This window comes from Pungitius pungitius, chromosome 20, assembly GCF_949316345.1.
Source record: "Pungitius pungitius chromosome 20, fPunPun2.1, whole genome shotgun sequence".
NCBI lineage: Eukaryota > Metazoa > Chordata > Actinopteri > Perciformes > Gasterosteidae > Pungitius > Pungitius pungitius.
In genome coordinates, this window is record NC_084919.1 from 13,256,999 (window position 1) to 13,276,986 (window position 19,988).

General features: G+C 41.7%; 1 protein-coding gene across 15 annotated transcripts in view; it reads left to right on the plus strand.

Annotated features, from left to right (window-relative positions):
- Positions 1 to 1,521: 1,521 nt before the first annotated feature.
- LOC119195130 (neurexin-3b) overlaps positions 1,522 to 19,988 on the plus strand; it is a 219,594-nt gene continuing 201,127 nt past the window's right edge. For 8 of the 15 annotated variants that reach the window (XR_005114197.2, XR_009942809.1, XM_037449811.2 and 5 more), the window contains exons 1-5: positions 1,522 to 1,772; positions 5,185 to 6,290; positions 11,317 to 11,334; positions 11,676 to 11,702; positions 13,139 to 13,150. Coding sequence is in view for 12 of the 15 variants with exons in the window: in XM_037449811.2 (XP_037305708.2) it covers positions 5,594 to 6,290; positions 11,317 to 11,334; positions 11,676 to 11,702; positions 13,139 to 13,150 (754 nt within the window). In the remaining 3 variants the exon portion in view is untranslated. The remainder of the gene's footprint in view (positions 1,773 to 5,184; positions 6,291 to 11,316; positions 11,335 to 11,675; positions 11,703 to 13,138; positions 13,151 to 19,988) is intronic. The other 7 variants (XR_009942810.1, XM_062559588.1, XM_062559592.1 and 4 more) reach the window with 2 other exon arrangements.

The following is a 19,988-nucleotide window of genomic DNA, read 5'->3' on the forward strand; positions in this document are numbered from 1 at the left end:
ATACGATACAGTTGTTCCTGTCCATTCATAATAAAGGTGAAAAAACGACTCTCGGTCAGTTCATCTAGGATGTAGTTACTACAAGTGAAGACAAATAAGGAATTTTATCAATAATGTTTGCTTATGAGAAAACCAACTATTACAGAACTATTTAAACTATCAGGTTGTTCTTGATTTGTTGCCAATTGAGTCTTTTATATCAATTATATTGTTTTGCAAGCAGCTGTTTACTTGTTATTAAACACTTTGAGTTTAAGTATGTTTAAATACTGTTCTTTGAGTTTTCTGGCCAAAGCGGTGTACGCTTTTAAATTCATACTGTGAAATTTGATAAGTTGAGAAAACTTAAAATGCTTAAGCAACCAGCTGCAAAACAATTTTAAGTATACTCAACATAAAATGTTCAGTGCTGTTGATGGATGTTTTCAATCTAAAAGAAAACACAATTTCTATTTCCTCCAATTGAATATTATAAGTGTTCTGAACTTAAGTACCTGAGTAGATATGACTATCAAATGGAATATTTTAAGTACTCTAAAGTAAATAAGTAGGTCTGAATAATAATGTTAAGTTTGACAAACTTAGGTTAGCACTTTGAGCAAACCTCATATCGCGAGTTGACACAACACATACAATAGTTGAGTATACTCAAAAAAGCTTTGCAGCTAGTTGCTTAACTATTTAGAGTATTTTCAACTTTTAGTTGGTATTATGTAACTGCAAGAACACTTACCATCACTACTGACAGAATTCTACATAAAGATAAACGTAAATTATATAGACAATGATATGCAATGAGAGAGGAAGTAAATCAAGAATATAGAGTAACAGAATGGGAGTGGGACAACACTGGCTAATTAATAGCTGCACACAAAATGTTATGTATATTTATGTAAAGACGATGTGTCAGTGCCTTGCACACAAACAGAAGCCTGTGTTTAGTTGTATGATATACAGAAACTAAACAGCCTATAATAGTATGCAATATTTGTGTGGTGGCAGGGTATTTAATTTAACTGCTGATGTCTGCAATGATTTTCTGGGCCACTATGACATCTGACAGGGGCTCTGAAATGAGGACAGGTCCCTAGCTATAAAAGCGCTGGGGCGGCAGGCAAAATGGTTTGGGGCTGACCCTTTGGAAGACCTGGAATTGTGCATGTTCGGAAAGCATTGCTGGGATGCTGTCCAAGGTGCTGAACTCAATGTGAACTAATGTGGAATTTCACTTGAGAAATAACCAATTATACCTTCCCTCTTTTAAAGAATTTTGGAATCTTCTTTACTAAGGTAGACTTGAGGCAGTTCACCGACAAGCACAAGACGCACACGCTTTATATCTAAACAACTAACAATACGAAAGAGATTTCCATTTAATAGTTTTCCCAGACGGGGTGTTATCCATTAATTCTCTCTCCAATATAATTGATTACTTCCCCACTATTCAGATTAATGTGAAGAAGGCGTGATAGGGCGTCAGTCTGGGATAAATCATGGGTAGGGGGCGTGGGGGGAGGAATCAGCTGCGCTGAGTGGGCCAGGCTGAGAGATGCGCGTTCACCAAGCCGGGAAAAGGAGGACCACTGCCTCTCCCTCCACCGCGCTTCACTTGGTATAACCTTCTCATCACCAGCATCAGCATGTCGCCGCCTTGGAGAGACTATAATTAATATCACGACGGTTATTTGGTGGAATTTTCCTCTGGATTGTTGGAATGTTCCGTATGTACACATAGGCTGTATCCGCCCGGAATCGTCTCGCTGCACGAAAAGGTAGGAGCCGATTAAAACGGAAAAGCTGTCCGTTGCTTTTTGTTTTTTTTGTCATCGCATTTTATCCATCATGCATTAGATGTTCTCTGAATGTACTTATGATCTGGAATTCTGAAGTTTTTCGCCAAGATATTCCCATTCCATCCCAGGGTTGAATCGGATCTGGAATTTTGGAGTTTGGGATTTAAACGCAACGGGATGGCTCGCCTGGTTAGTTTTAATAAAGCTCCCACTCGCAGTACAACCATAAAGTAGCGGGGTGATTAGTGGACAAAGAGCACACCTCATCACAGAGACGATTCAGCGCGGAAATTATGACAAATATACAGCCTACCAGGTGAATGAGTCAAAGTTTCAGCTCGCTGAGTCGCTTCTCATGGGGACAGCTGCGTAACCACCAACCGAGCTCAAACACTAAATCACACTCTAACTGCGTACGTTTTACAACTGATTCAAGGCGAATTTAAAAAACGATTCCTGGTCACATTTCTCTAACTAGTTTTGGGGGGCATTGGCTTTAAAGCCTTCAGCAGCAGCCAGACTGCCACCGTGCGAGGAGCAGAGGAAAAGTGCCCGCTGCGTTGTTTCTCGGCGCCGGGATGCGGGTCCCACTTCCATTCCGTTTTTAGGACTTAATTAAATATTTTAAAGATTATCCAAACCAATCAAAATGGTAATCAATACGTTGGCTATTTGACAATTTTCGTGAGAGCATGCGGGATTGTAAGGTCCAATGGGACAGGAATGTTTTTGAGTTGACAGTAACCTCACGTCCATCTTCATGTTTCTCTGGTGATTTTTATTTATTAAAATGGTATGCATTAAATAGGGTGATATCATTTATATGTTATATTGTAACCTGTGAACTGCTTATTAGAGCATTATGGCTGAAAGAATTTCATATTTCTTCGTAGTAAAATCAGATGTTTGCACCAATGTTCAAAGGGTAAGTTACATAAGGAGGTATTAAGGTGTTTTTCACTCTCTTACTTTACGACACATATGATTTAAATTTGTCACGAGGCACCATCTGATTGTGGGATATATGTGCTTTTAATCATTTTGATAAATAGTTTTGTTTTTGGTGGTGACCACTTGGTGGTCTACCAAGGCCCCAGTCGGTCCACGAACCTCACTTTGTCTTGGCAGCAGACTAGCGGGTCCGGACACACTCCCACATGTCTAATACACTTGTGTGCCCTGGCTCATGTTGGATCCAATCGCTACTGGAGTGTTAAGTTTGCTATAGACAGGGATCACAGCGAGGAACAGAGGGGTCTCCGGTGCGTGGTGGAGGCCGGGCTGTATTACGAAACATGCCAGTAGCCCCGCAGCAGAACGTGGAAGCAACGATGCATTATTTATGTACAGTCTGTGACGGTGTCCCATGCGGGTCATCTCATATCCTTCTCTATTTAATTATTTAACGTGTAAGGTCAGTTATATCCCCTGGAAAAGATGTGCTTATTCTAGCATACCTATCAACTAAAAAAGCTAACGTTTGCGAGGGTTACAGTTCAAGTTCCTTTCGATTTTGAAATATGTGGTCAAATTTTTGAATTCTCACAGAAAAAACATTTTCATTTAGCCCTATAGACCTTACAGCTTGTGGTCTGGTTAGGGGGTAGCTAAAGGGAATGTGTCATTAAAAGCCTGTAGTGTCTTTGAATTGGTTGCAAAATATTAACTTTTTACCACACTAGCCTGATTTAGCATAACCTATACAGGCTAGCTAGAAGGTGGAACAGTTGTACTCTAAACTATGCACTTTAGGGTATAGATATTGATCTGGCGCTGAGCAAGTCCAATGTCAAGTAATTGAATATTAACCAACGTCATAGCCGACTTAGAGAGAACATATTGACATTGTTAGCTTTCCCTGTCATATCTAAGCCTCACTGGGACACCTGATTCCTCAGTTAGGCAATGCACACAATAAGGTGGGTAAATTGAATGGAGGCCAGACCTAATTTTCATAGGAGACTGGAGTCTCAGGTTTCATGGACATATCAAGCTTTGTTTATTGACCTCATACACAGCACAGCTCTATAGTTAGTGGTTTGGATTGACACGGCTGCGTTCAGGTCTATTTTCACCACACACAACCTCTCTTAACCTCTGTGCTGTCTCACAGAGTCACCGCTCAAACAAAGGCGATGAGATGATCTAGCTAGGCAACCTCGGGCTGTCTGAGAGACACACACATATACACTCCCACACAGGGACACGCATGTGTGAACACGAGGTCATTAGCATAGGTATCTGTTACTGGAATTCAATCGCTTGCCTGCTGCAGCAATATTAACTATTCAGGACAGGTGGGTAAAGGCCTTATTGTGTTGCATGGTTCCATGCTACTGTCATGACTGCACAATGTGTTTGTCTAGTTGGCAGCCCACTGCCAAAAAAAGGGCAAAGGGCTGAGAGAGTACACACACATAGTATAAGGTTTCTCAACGTGAATTGTTTCTAGCTCTGCTAACCACATTTAGCAAACAGAATTGAATGAGTACAGGTGTACAAAGCAAAGGCCAGTGAGTGATACTACTTTCATCCCAGTTCCGTTGATGGAATTAGAATATGGATTCAATGGCAGAATAAAATAGAAAAATGTCAGTGGTGGGATCTGTGTTTGAAGCGGTTCCATCCTCGCTAAATAGCTGTTTATAGTTGTAATCCCAAAAGACCTGCAAACTACAGAGAGAGTGGTTTTGGATAATTCTTCATATTTATCAGGATCACAGCGGACCCTTACATATATCAGGCTTGCCTTTGAGGGCCCAACACATGTTCTGGCTCACCTCAAAAGATTTTCACTCAATACTGAATCCGCATCAACACTAGTTTTCCTACAATAATCTGTTCCATTTGATTTAAAGAGTTGTAAAGCCTTGATTTAACAGGCTTTAAAACTCTGAACCAATATTCAAGTTCATCTTCAAATGAAATGGTTAATCTGTAGATTATATGCTTGTTAACCTTTTAACGGGCATTATTAGAGGTTATTTAGTTGGATGCGTTGGCCACACGTGGAGTCAAATCTTCCTTATTCCTCTAAGATGTTGATTGTGCTTCATTGTCATGATTTTGTTTAAATGAAGTGAACAATTCTATACTTTACTTAACTCTTTTGCACACATACACTACTATCTGTATTCTTTTCTGGATATCTGTTGATTTGAAATTACTTCCTTACTCTAATACATTACGGTCCAATTAGTCTATTGGTTGTGGAGCTAATGTATTATACATCATTAGATTAGATAATTCATTTTTATATCTTAAAAGTGTGTATGCATTTGATATTAGTTAACTACATCACTCACATTATTTTCAAGAGGCTTCTTTCTCATTCCAATTGAAATGGCCAAGTAGGCATTTTTGCTTAAAGTGATCTTCTTTTGTTCTGCAGTTCTCTCAAAGGTGTGTTCGAAACTGGAGGACACAGCATGGGGCACAGAACTGGACCAACGATGAAGGTCACGTCCTTCAATCCAGGAAGTCGTCTGAAAGAAAACACACAAGACACTGCTCTGAATCACTGACTAACGACACTGTGTGACCTTCTCCTTAGTACTGTCACCTGTACACTCTGTGGGAAAATCGGATATTTTCAGTTTATCTCTGCAAAGACTTGGCTGAGAATATTACATCCTGTCCATTATCAACATTAGAAAAACAAACAGATATTGCATTCTGCATTTCACTGTAAAATGATTTATGTGGACCATAACATCCAGCAGACAAATCCTGAATAGCACCCAGAACCAGATGTAATCATCACTCTGTCTCTTTTTTGGTGCATCCTGTCACTCTCTACAATGAATCCCATCAGCATAGCTGGGTTTTTCTTCTGTCTGCTGGGTACCATGCTGGGCCTGAGCGTAGGTTTGGAGTTTACTGGCGCTGGAGGTCAGTGGGCTCGCTACCTGCGCTGGGACGCCAGCTCTAGAAGTGACCTGACATTTCAGTTCAAGACTTCAGAATCGGAGGGTCTGCTGCTCTACTTCGACGATGGTGGCTATTGTGACTTTTTGCTGCTCGCTGTGTCAGACGGTAAGCTGCAGCTTCGCGTCAGCATTGACTGTGCAGAGACCACCATCACCTCTGACAAGGTGGTCAACGACAGCCGCTGGCACTTTGCTGCCATCAACAGGCACAATTTGAGGACTGGCTTGGCCGTGGACGGCCAGACCAAGACGGAGGAGGTACGGCCCCAACGGCGGTTTATGAAAATCGTTAGTGACCTCTTTCTGGGGGGGCTCCCGGTGGACATCCGCACATCTGCCATCACCCTGCCCTCTGTCCGTGAGCTACCACCATTCAAGGGAATTATCACAGACCTCAGTTATGGGAGTAAGCTGCCCACACTCATCAATAGTCAGAAAGTACGCTTGGAGATGATGGGTCTTTGCACAGAGAACCCCTGTGAGAATGGCGGGGTCTGCTCTTTGGCGGATGGAGAACCCTACTGTGACTGCTCCAGATCTGGATATGTGGGTCAATACTGCACTGAAGGTAAGGCTGGCTCCACATCTTTCTGTGTCAATATTGATTAGAAATGTTTCACAAGGACTCATTTTAAATGTAACTGACTTAGCAGCAAGTTCAATGTCTGCTTCGAGGTATGTAATAAACAATTTTATAGTAGCTCCTGATATTACATTTTTGCCCAAGATGTGTGTTGTTAAAATCCATAATTTCTCAGGTTTGTTGGCCTTTGGGCCTCACCATATTTTGCTGTACATTAATCTCATTTCAGACTGCTGACGTTGCCTTGAACATTGTGCAGTGATTTCAATGTAGTATTTTACTCTTTTACATCTTAAATTACAGGCAGCTATGCTACCATGTGTTTGAAACATTCATTGCAGTTTATTCAAGTAGAATCAGTATATTGTTTGTAGGTAGCTGCTCTGAAAGCTTCTTTTGGAATGGCTTCTTATTTTATGTGTGACTTAAATTGAGGGTGAAGTGGTCAGCATTTCCTTTGCCTTCACAGTTGAGTGCTGGATGCGGTATTATCTGAAATGACTAAAATTACAACACTCAGTTCTCTTTTCTCCGTTTAATATATTCAGCTCTTGCAAGGTGGTGCAGGGACCTAAAGGTACACACAGTGTTGGGATGAGAGACAACTTCATCTATTTTTCCTCTGCTTCTGTGCCAAGGTCATCTCTTATTACGGAAGTGTGATGACAATGTTCTCTTTCATCTCTGAAGCAAGATATAGGCATGCTCAGTTTTTCCTCTCAGCTAACACTTATGTATACTCTCATTTGGCCCATTGGCAGTGATGGAATACAGGACACAGTTTCACAAATTGCCTGTTTCTCTCCAGGAAATATAAAGACATTTTTCCTTCTACAATACAGGACAGTAGTTTTCCTGGCCCTGCTGTAGGTTAAGGGCTGCCTGATGTTAAATCCTGCATTTTTCAGAACATAATGGTGGAAGCCAAGAATAACTTGGATCTTCAACAACACTTTAAATAGACCAGTAACCAGCCAATACAACATTTCACTATAATCTTACATGCTTAACCCTTTTTTCCATGTTCATGCACTGTAAAAGATAACTTTGTGTGAACAGACCCATGTCTAATTTCCTCCACTGCCGACCCACTTTCCAGCATGTTGAAATCAAATTGATATGACAAAGAAATGACTCCATTTTGCTATAAACCAGGGGAATGCTCACTGAAACCTATTGCACTGTTTGCAAGTTTTTTAAAACGGTGTCTGACAAAAATATCATTCTGTAAATTGCCACCACAATAGCATGCATTTAAAATAAGCATTTTCAGATCTTCGTGCACAGGTTTTGACGTGTTTGGTTGCATTGTACGTTTCATCATTTGCTGCTCAAACAAAGCTGTTTGGAGCTTAAATCCCAAGTGTTAGCCTGTGGCATTGTTCAGGGCAGCACGCAATGTGCTGGTTGCAGAGCAGTCACGCGGACGGACTCGACCTGCCCCCCTTTCGCTGGATGCCATTTACTCATGTCTACTGTCGAAAAGTCGATGAAGATGAGGAGGAGGAAGTTCATTTGTCCAAAAATTGACGGGGAGGGTTTGACATCCTCTTGTTAAAACAACTAAAATCTAAAGAATCACAAAAAGATGTCCTACTTTGACATGTTTCTTAAAGAAATTCTAATTGCTGTTTTGTGAGAGTTTATGTATTAGTGTTCATTATTTTTTAATTTGTTTTCACTGTTATATCTACATTCATAGTTTTGTCTCCTAGCATTCCCATTGCTTAGGAATTGCCACAGAGGTGTAATCCAACATCCCTGAACAATCACAAGCCATGCTCACTTTCACATGCACATACACCCACGCAACACAATTACAATATTTATCTTTTGTAAAGATTACATATTTTAATATTGTAAGGTTCAAAGCTTGAAATAGGCCAAGTTGTTTTATAGCTTCTACCTGCACAGTGAGATTTCTTTATTTCTATTTTGTTTGTTCATTGTGTATTGCTTGAATTTGACAAATAAAAAAAATTAAAAAGAGCAGGTTACTTATCCAGATAGCCATGACAAAAAAAGGAGCTGGTCTAATGTCAGGTCTCGGACACAGCAGGTGTTACCAGGGAATTCACCAAATACAACCGCACACTCTGTTGGTCTTTCCCTCCCACCTTCACATCTATCTGCACGGCTTTCCTCCATCTTCTTTTCTTCTCAAGCAATTAAAGAGCGATGCTGGAAGGGTCCTGATGTTCGTTACCCGGCTGATGTGACTGCTGCTCTCTCTGCCCCTCCATTAACTGATGTGGATGATTGTTGTTGATTATGCCACAGAGACAGGGAACCATAATTAGGAGAATAATGAGAACAGATATTGCTAATTTCCCTGAAATATTGCCTGCACAAACACCGCCTAAACGGCTAAACTAGTGCAGGATATTTTTATTGTTATGGCCACATGTCTACAAGTGTTATGATACTTGTTGTTCAAGCCACCCTCAAGCAAAAGATATTCAGAACAATCCCATTTTCACCATTTGGTTGCAATGAGGCAAACAATTGCTGAGCACACCTGTCTATGTCTGGTGATTATGCAGTATATTAATTAGCAATGAAAGCAATCTGTCAAACCTGTGAATATTTATATGTTACATGGGGTTGCATGTCCCAGGTCAGAAACATTTAAAGGCATGCAGGCAAGCTCAAAACGCAACATGGCCCGGGAGCTGCTTGTTAAAACGGGCAGATGGCTGACTGACTGAGTCAACTGGCCCTTTGAAGCACTTCGCCAGCTGCATTCCTAATAGTAGCCTGCTAGCCCACTGGCCTAGAAGAGAACTAGTGGGAACAAATAACATTTGAGATGAGAAATTGGGAAAAGGGGAGGCGGATGAAGGCTGTCTGTGGCAATTGTGCTAAAAGACCTCGGTCCCGGAACCTTTTTGGAGGGAAAACGTAATAGCTAGGTTAGCCTTCAGCTGAAGCATCCCTATTTCATGGTCGTGATAATCATGAGACAGTCCTGTCCAGCTCAGCTAGCAGCTTAGCACCACAAACAGTTGGCCATAAAACACATGTTCAGTCTCTCGTCCCTTGTGGATCAGGACGTATCAGTGTGAACTATGTCAGTGCAATGAGCTGAATTAAGATACCACTCACCACTCGCCCAGAGCGCCCGGCCCTTAGGCGTGACAACTCTCAAGCTACTTCTTTCTTCGGAGTCATCTTTAATACAAATATATTTGAGATAGATTATCCCTCATTCTATTCCGTTAAATTACTGTGGAAATCTTGAAGTCTTGAAATAGAGATATGCATACGGTCAAGGTTATTAAGAGCTACAATGGATAGTTTAATGAATATGTAAAATAATCTCATCCGTCACAATCCCACATTATACATTTGTAGTGAACAATTCTTCCTGTTCGGTTGCAAAAAATGTACTGGTTTGATGGAAGGCCAGTAATTGGAGGCTATGGCAAGCAAACTGTTAAGCAAGTGCTAAAATGGTGCCTTCAGGCTTAGCTTTGGGGATTAATAAACAGACATGGGAAAAAATGACAGTTACAATAATCTTTCTCGAAAAATTAGGTCAGTGGGAAAAAAAGGGAAAAAATAGTGCAGGGACTTGCCTGCTGCCAGTGCAGAGGGCATTTGTGTCTAGTGCCCAAGCTGAAAATGATGTTTGGATTTGAGCGGTGAAGCTGCTGGTAAAATAGAGCAGGGGATTACGCTCGGACCACATGTCCTCAACAGCAAATTGGTTTGTTCTGGGTGGTGTCGCATCAAGAAAAAGAGCTTTATCCGCGTGCAACACGCAAACATGCACTCGCAATTAATGCACTCTTAATGAGGACACGCATGTGCACAGTCAGAAAAAAAAAATGCACACTTGCTCGTTCAAGCACACACGTGTTCAGGGGTCTTCAGCGATGGTGCTGTGCTGCTGTCCATCAGCTGGCCACTGTCTCCCATCCCCCCACTTCCATGCTTTGTCCTTCCCTTTCCTCTCCCAATGTCATCCTTCTCATACGTAAGGAGAAGTAGCAGCCATTTTGGACTCCCCAAAAGGAGGCAAGAAAAAAAAACAGCTGTCTCAGATACATATGTCTTCTGTTTTTTTCAAGGAATTAATGCTGTCAGTGAGGTAACAGTCATATCCAGCCTGGGCAGACATCAAGTCAAACCAATTTTATATATTATGTATTAGAACTCACACTTTGAATTGTCTAATGTTATCTATCTTGGCTAACATTTGTTTGATATTTAGTCAGTCCTTACCACTCTCAAAAGGCTCTGATTACAAAAATCTATGCAAATTCATTTTAGGCTAAAGCAACAGGTTTAAGACTAAAGAGTAAGGACGCTGCATAAAAGCTGGGCATGAAAACACTGATGCAACCGAGACTGCTTCTACAAAGCGATTTGTCATGTGCCCTAAATCCGACGGGTGTGTTTCAGACCCACCAGGTGCGTCGCATCCTGGAAGAAGTTTCTCTCAAGGGGAGATAAATGTGTTGCTTCCTTTTTTTGCATGGGAAAATAGAACTGCAGGATTCCCACAGTGAGCATTCCTCTGAGAGACCACAAGGGCTGTGTCAAACCTGGGTCAGCAGTTCAAACAAAGTTGGGTGGGTCAAACGGAGTGGAGGAGAATGATATGGATTTAGAGAGAAGCATACCAGGATCCACAAACCTCACAACACCATAACTCCTCATGGATTTATGTCTCTTTTCTATGTGTTTGAGGTCCTCTGTGTGATACAAATTGCAGGATATGTTATAATATTCGAAATGTGAAATTGTTGTTTGACAAAAGTTGAATGTCCATCTGATTCCTTAAGTGGACGGGACAGATGAAATGTTATGGGTTCTTCTCCACAGGGTTTTTCACTGAAGTACTTAACAGGCATGTCAAGAGACATCTCCTTGGTCCTTACATGAAGCATAATGCTTATGAGTGCTATGTTTTGCATGTTTAGATCCACATGCAAAATAAGATTTGAGTGTGTTGTTAATGCAGACTTCTCTCTGCTTTCTCTCCTTTCCTGTGACCACTCCATAGCAGTCCAGAGAAAACCAGGTGAGTCTCAAGGAGTCGTTAGAGTTTACGTTATAAAGTAATAAAGGAACAGGTTTTATGCATTCATCCACAGTGCTTTATCCAGCTATATAATTCAGAATTTACATTTACTCAGTTAACAACCTGCAGAGCTAATTTATATGCACATACTGTGCTGCTGTCTTTATAAATTTGTTTCAACAGAAAGCTTTCAGATGCACTTGGGAAAGCTTTGCCCTTTGGTGTGATAGCCATGGTTTGCTATCATGCAAATCATGTTTATTGACAATACAACTGTAGTATTGGTGTGCTGTTCTCAAACTTTCTCTGTCCCTCTTTGTTTGATTTATTTCCTCCTCAAGGCCTCGCACACCTGAAGGCAGAGCAAGGTATCCTGTTCGTTGTCTTTTTAGAGCTTTGTTGTTTTGTTTTTATGTTCACTCACCACCTGGCTTGGTGTTGGGGCATATCTTTCCGCTGTGTGCTCTCTCTACCTGTCCGTGTGCATTAGTCGTTGCTGCAGAAAAGGGGGAGGGTGTGTGTGCGTTTGTGGGGAGGGGCGCATGGCTGCATGGCATGTTCCTCATCTCACCTATGTCTGTCTCTTTCTATCGCCTCTGTGTGTCCTCACCCTTGCTTCACCAAGGTTTCTGTGTATTACATAAATGTGTACTGTTTAGTTCAGTTCCACAGCTAACACGCAGTGACACTCCACTTTTACTACTCGACCTCTGCAGCGACGGGGTGAGGGAGGGGAGACAATGAAAAGCAGGAGGGTGGATGAGGAAATCACTGGAATTAGGGGCGACAGTTTGGAGAAAGAAGACAAAGAAGGGTTCTGAAGATAGAGAGGGGGAAACATGGAGCAACAACTGTCCCAGGTACATGCAGAAAACTCAGCATGTTGGACGCATCTGTAGTGTACTCTTCACATCCAGTGCCAACGTAAGAAGTAGTGCAGTTATGGATGCAGTGGTTGACGGGCACGTAGCCAGTCAGATCTTCATGCAGGGATTTGTGTCCCGTCACTATCATAATGTAACCACAGCCATCATATTTCTCTAATTGTAAGTGTTGTAAATATACCTCTTCACCTCAGTTTATATGCGATAACCATAAAAAAAATGTATACATTTATAGACCGTATATAGCCAAGTAATTAACATTTGAGTTCGGAACCTTTTATCTTAATTTTGAATGAATCTTCGGACAATAGAAAAAAATTCCAAATTTATAATGAATTAATTGGAAGTTAAAGATCACTGAATGTAGTGTGGTATTTTGCAGTATTGATTAATACCAACAATCTTTCATGGCCAAATACAGCAGTGAGTTGTGGGCTTGGTACTCCAGGATTCATAGTGGAAATAGTTCATCTTCAAGATCTCTGGTGTGGCATGCACACATGGAGTAAAGGGTTTGAGGGTTTAAATTTGACTAAACTGTCTTAACAGTGTTGACTTTTTGAATCCCTAAAATCCTAAAATCGCACAAACAAAACTAGCCGCAACCAATAATTGCCACGGCTCGACCCTCAAGTAACAACAAGCTTCAGCTCTCTTCTTTTCTTGCATAAATAAGGAATTAGAATATACATACGATAAAATGGTGAGGTGTCATTTGTCTGCTGCCCTTCTCTTATTTCCCCACCATTTTGCATGGTTGGCAACATTTTGCATGAAAGTGTGAGCTGGCAGTGTACAGGATCATGATGGACTAACAGAAACTTACCAAACTTTTTGCCATCTTTTTCTGGTGTGCTGCTCCGGATGACCCTCTTCCCTCTGTTATCTTTTGGATCCTTTCTCTTCTTCAAAAACTGTAGGGAGAAACAAAGGTAGAGCACTCCCTTGACTTCCATCTTTGCTCTTATCTGTACTGAAAAGGTTGTGTTTGTGTGTGTGCGATGGGTTTGCGCAGGTGCTGCCATTCATTATGTGTGTTCATTAAATGTGTGCATATGCTCTTCTGTGTGTTTGAGAGAAGAGGTAAATGTCAGGGGACTCTGGTGCTTTCCAGGTGGCGGGAGCGCACATGCACTGCTGCATGAAGGGTGGCTGATTGAGTTTAAAATAAAATTGTGTTTTACACAATATACAAGTGTTTTACACTTGACTTTGTTTTAATATGAAATGATGAGACTAAGCCCTACACCTAGGGTTGCCACCCGTCCCCGGAATCGTCCGGTATTTGAGCATAAAATAGCGCGTCCCCTTTTGAATCAATAAGAGACGGTGTTTGTCCCGTATTTTCCGAGTTATCTTCAATGGGGCATCCCATGCGAACCTGAAACAAACCAATCAGACTCAGAGGAGGGCGGGTCTCTTTGCGGAGTATCGATTGGCGGAGGCAACTCTCGAACCATCCATCGTCCATCTGAAGTATGCAGAAGTACCGACGGGAGTGGGAGAGGAATCACAGGAGATCGCAGAGTCGCACCTGTCAATGGCGATTCTGAAAGCTCATTGGCCACCCCTGTGGCCACCCCAGATCTGATAGGTAGTTGGTCAAGTTAGTCAACACAAGAAACAAGAGAAATGCTGTCAATCAATGATGACAGCTGAACAACTGATTTAGGGCCAGTTTTACATTTTTAACTAACACAGTAATGGTCGTACTGAGGCTGTGAGAGCTGATTTCTGTTCAGCGGACGTTTGGCCACGCAGGTCACGTGACACATGAGATGATTGGGCTGCACCTGCCGCTGGTCCGTGAAGCACGAGGACGGTCACAGTTTACTACAGCGACGATACAACAACGATAAAAACGCCGGAATCTGTCCATTGAGAGGTATGGTAATTTAATATTTAGTTATGTCGTTGTTCCCTCTGAATGTGTAGGAAAACTTTATCTAGCACTAAGTAGCAGCTAAAAGTCGAACTACACTGCACTAGCTGGCTAGCTTAGCAGCCTGCAAACCAAGTTAAGCGTTGAACGTTAGCATTTTATTTTTTTTAATTATTAGGATACCGCCATGAAATATGAAACGCTGTTTTCTGGACTGAAGACTGAGGGTGTTTGTTTTCAAATTCCTGACTTGGTGGGTCTGTCATAACCTCTACATTGGGTCAGCACAAATGTAACGATGGTGACAAGGATTCCTTTAGGAGGACAATCTTCTACCCCATTGTGGACACCATACTTAGAGGGTTAGACAGGCGCTTCTCCAAAGACAATTGTGAAATAGTGAGAGGAATACAAGCTTTGGACCCCAAAAGCAGATGTTTCCTTCAAGAGGAAGCAGTCTTTCGCCTGGGAGAAATTTATGAAGTGACTCTGAAGATCTCAGTCATGAACTCTACCAGACAAGGAGGCTTTTGCAAAGGAAACAGCAGAGTGAATTGCCGAACTTGTCCGGTATTGTTGAACTTGCAGTGTTCCTTGAACATCATAAGGTTCAAAGATGTCCCTTGCTAAGTTTTTAAAGTTGAATCCTTTTAAAAGTTTAGAAGAGTATGCATTGGATGGTTTCATACATGATATCGTGGTCTCTCTGATTACGTTAGCATAACTACAGTTGGACAATAGAGGCTCAGGGAAAGGACCATGGGATTGCTCAATGGAACCTTCTATCTTGTTCAATGTCATGTAAAGGACAGTTTGGTATTGTTCCTTCTGACTGAAAGATGATGTCAGCCAGTAGCCTATCATCCATATTCAGAGTAGCTGGCTCAGAGATTCCGATGTTAACACTATTGTATAACAGAAGAATAAGGAGGTTTGATGCACAACTCTGGCCCTTTGTATTGGATCCTCGAAGTGATCCAGTTTCCTCAAGCAGCCAAGATCATGATGTATATAATAAGAATGTACCTGTTCACAATGCTTCTGCTGTTGTGTGTAAGTACACATGCACTGTAAAAGATGCGGTGGCCAGATATCACAATGAAGTGGGAGGCTAGGGAGAACTGACTGAATAATACACCTGAGAGGAGTGACTCAAGAGAACGACGACAACACCCAAGGGAGCATGTCGCTCTAAATGCTATTAATGCAAGTTAATGATATGCTAACATACTCTGCTAAAGTTAGCTCCACATCCAAAAACTTCATATTTTCAAACGTATACCTTCGTCCAACGTCTCTGAGTGACGAGAATAATTGTCGCACAATGTTTTACTGTGATGACCTCCTCCCCATACTTGTACTCACTTCCTGTCCAGTGGATGACAGAGAAGAGAATCATATTCTTTGATAAAAAACTGTTTGGACAGTGAAACAGCACTGCTTTAGTTGCTTTGAACATAACTTGGCATCAGGGGAATCCTCTTTCGAGGGCAGTCCAAGTGTGAGGTAGGAGCGGGAGTGAAGACTTTTGCTTCAGTCTAAATCCCCTGCATGAAGACTCGGGAGTGAGAACTTACTTTCCACATCCAGAGTCACTCTCTATCTCTTCAAAGTGCACACAGAAAAGGGTAGCTCTCCCTCCCTCTGTCCCACTCCTTCCTTCTCCTTATATATATACTGTGTATTCTCTCCCTGACTGTCTCCTTTCCCTTGTCTCTGGCTCCATTACTCTGAGTCCCCCTCCATGCCTTTGTCCCGCTCAATTCTTCTCCGCCTGCCTCAGTATTCCAGTTAGCCTTTCTCACGTTCCTGTCCTCGTCCCCCTCTTCCTCATGTCCCACCAGTTCAAAGTACGTCTCACATCACAGTCAGGCTGCTGCCTACTGCCTGTCCACAGATGGCGCTAGGTCTCAGTGGGATTTCTACACAGCTTTTTCCTTTGTTCGCAGGGCATTTTGGCTAGTTCACTGGGCGTTGCAAGTGTACAATATAGATATTTAACTGCTTTGTTTACACATAAGATTCAGGCAATATTCTACAAAGACATGTAGCCTTAAAAATTGGTCATATATTATATGACCAAGTTTTTTGGTATGATGTTGACATTGCATCACACAGCTTGAGGAGTTTCACTCTTTGTTAAATTTTTAAACAGCTGCTTTTCTGGAGAGATTGTGTGTCCAGGCTTGGGAATTACTGAGTGACTGATAATGACGCCATTGTGGATTACTCTTTGATTAGTCATTATCAAATTCAAGATATTTTGTTGGATTTAACCAAAGTAGTTTATTTTTGTATTGATTGAGGTCATTAATATGTACATCAATGTTTTTTTAAACTTTTACTTAGTATGTACTACTGCTTAGGTAACCAAAGATATATGGCTCCAAAAGGGAGCTAAACACAATCTTACTACTAATTTTACTACCCCTAAGAGTCATTCTGCTCTTTTTTTACACAACATGAAATTGGTGCATTAAACATTTTCTTGGTGAAAAATTATTATACATTATATATATATGCATTATTAGAATGGTTACATTTAATGTAAAAAATTGTGCCCTTAAGAATTTATTGAATTTCCCTCCTTCAGTTTAGCTTTGCAAAAAAAGCAAGGCTAAACCCTAATTTTATCATATCCATTGATAGTTACCTCATGTTTACCTTGTTACCAGAGTTCTTGTAAACGTTTGTTAATCAAAGGTTCATCTCCTTTTTGTAATTGCCCTAAATCTACTATGTGTCATGGGCGGCAATAAAAAGGATTTTTCCTGTTATCCCTCAGACTGGCATTCAGAGCACCAGCTGTCTGTTGCTGGCCTTGGCATGCGTTACTCATGCTGTTGGTAAACGGCTATTATTGGCCAGACGCTCCCCCTCAAATTGAGTTTAGCTTCGCTTCTCCTCATTACTCAGTTAGACACTACAGCACAATCCTTGAGGTGGATTTCAAAAAGAATTGAGGGCATTGGTGAAATTTTTTTCAACTCTGATTGGTTGTTACTGAAGCAGTCAGAATTCAATATAATTCATTTTATTTAGGCCAAAATAACGGAAATAACAAATTTATCTCAGAGGGCTTTACAGTCTGTACACATGAAACATTCCATGTCCCACAACCCTCACACCGACACAGGAAAAACTCCCCCCCCCCCCCCCCCCCATCATGTAAGTAAATGCTAGCATTACTCATTTATGTTGCACCTTTGTTAATAAAGTAATACTTTGAACCTGGTTTATGTCATCTGCATGACTCCGCAATGTAACACATGGCCGAAGACATCTATGATGCGCTTCTTTGTACATCTTCAGAGAAATTATAGTTTCACCACTGCACGCTGATGTCACTAACATGCATCTCCGGTCGCATCTTAACTACGTAGTTTAGTGAAAGGGGAGTTGGATTCCCTTAACACCACGGTTGTCTTTTCTTAACTCCTCATGAATTCTCCTAACCATCTTGACCCCTGTGAGGTTTTCCACAGAGGTCAAGGAATAGTAGTTAGGAATACACGTTAGTAGATCATTTTTCACAATTCAAATCCAGCCTCGGAGTAAAAAACGGCCTCCTTAATCAAAATGTTTTGAGGCCAGTTTTAAGTCCAATAATTGTGCTGTCCATAGGTGGTTGGGGAGGGGCGTTGCCGAGCACAAGGCCTGGTCGCTCATGTTTTATGAATTCATTTCTTTTCCTTTCTTTTATGACCGTAACTGTAGCACTCTGGGATTTGTTTCAAATGTAAAGTGCATTACAAATAAAATCAATTATTATTATTATTATTATGGTGCGGAGCTTGTTGTTGGGGACCTGTAGGAGAAAACTGCCTGCAGATCTGAGGGTACAGGTGGAGGTTTGGGGAGTTATTAGTTCTTGCACGGAGGTGCATGTCCATTTTTGCATCTACGCGTGAGTTGTATTATTTTTTAGCCAATCCAAGATGAGACGGCGAGCCAGTGTAGAGAGTGTAGGATGGGTGTTATATGCTCGTTATATGTTCGTATTACTCACATCGGGATCCTGGCAGAGCTGTTTTGCAGAGAGTTTGGAGATGTTTTTGAGAGGATAGAAGGAGGTGTGGCCTGCCAACAAGGAGAGCTTCGGTTTTGCAACTGTTGGAAAAAAAAATAAAAAGGTTGTTGCTCATCTATACTTTTATCTCCCCAAGACAGGCAGTGAGAGATGACATCGCTCCAGAGGGGCTTGGGGCAATCTTGATGTAGAGCTCTGTGTCGTCAGCATAACAGTGGAAGGACATTCAATGTTTGCTGCTGACACAACTTAGGGGGAGCATGTAAATGATAAAGAGGATGGGGCCGAGGACTGACCCTTGCGGAACACCACGAGAGACAGGGAGCAGTCTAGACTTGCATGGTCCCCGAGAGACATATTCAGTTCTGCCAGAAAGGTAGGACTGAAACCACTCGAGTGCAGATTCTGATAATCTCATAGTAGTGTGAAGGCGCTATGGCAGGCAAATACAGCAGTCCCGTTGATGAGGAGTGAGGGTGATCCAGCACCAAATGTCATCAGTGGTTTCTTCGTCAGCCTGATCTGTAATGCATAATTTCCTTCACTTCGGTTCCCACACTTGTTCCTTCCTCTTAAGCCTTTTGTTTATGTTTACATAACACCATTCTCTGTCATCAAATGTTCTGCTCTTTACTGCACCTTTTGGGAGCCATTGCTGCCATCTCTATTTACCATGACAACAGGCAGAGGTTTGCAAAACGTTATCCTTTACAATGCGCAATTCTTACACCAACTCACTTCCTTTAATTCCTTCATTATCTATTGGCCTTGTGCTCTCTTCACTTCTCTCCCTCTGTTCTCTCTTTCTGCCGATGACCTCTGGGATCAACCGAGCAAAACTGATTCTCGCTTTTTCACGGATCATGAGTGTGTTTGGTTACGCAACAGAAAGGAAGCGAGAGAGAGCATGTGAATATGTAACTGACATATTCATCCATCTTATTTGCACTGTGGCTAATCACCAAAATAATACTGCGCTTGGTTAGGACACTTTCTCACCAACATATTTGATGTTTTTGCATGAAATAGAAACGGTGCACTGTTCATACAGGGCGTCTCATGGAAGATTTGCTTACATTCCTACAAGAACGTACATCTTCATGATTTCAGAAAGGGACATGTGTTTAAATGTTCTTACCTCTATGTGGCGTCAACACACATGAATGATTCTGCTATAAATGTGCTAGATACGCTCCCATATCGGTAAATTTACATTTTTTAAGAACACAGAAAATGGTTGACATGCAGGAGTAGTAGTAATAGTATACTGAGTGAACACATTAGGTTAAAATTCAGGACTGCTGTGTGTTGTTTGTGAAGTGCCTGAGACCTCATGAGTAGGATTTATGCAAAGAACTGGGTTAAGATGTGGCTTGAAGGGCTGTATTGTGAGAGTCTAAGGATGAGCGCAGAAAGGCTTAGGAAAATATGAAAAGTGTGTGTGTGTGTGACTTTGCAGAGGGGTGACATGTGTAGATGTGATGGCTGCAGCCATGCATAGATGTTCACACCAGGGTGAAAGTAAACAAACATGGCAGCAGAATGGTAAGAAATACAGAAAGCAGTGTTTGAGCACACTGCCTCTTCCTCTCTTCTTGACCCTCTCCTTTCTGTGTTCACCACTGCTAAACAGGTTCATCTTCGAACTTCAGTTGATCCCATATCTGTGGAACCACTAAGCGGAGGCATTTGAATATTGCTACAATGTTTTACCACCTGCCACCCACCACCCATCTAGACCAAGCGAGAGTCCCTTGAATGGCCGGTTTGGTGGTGGGTCAATGATGGTCTGTGAAGGCATTTCGATAAAGGGACGCACAAACCTCTACAGGCAAGAGAACGGCAGTGACTGCCATTA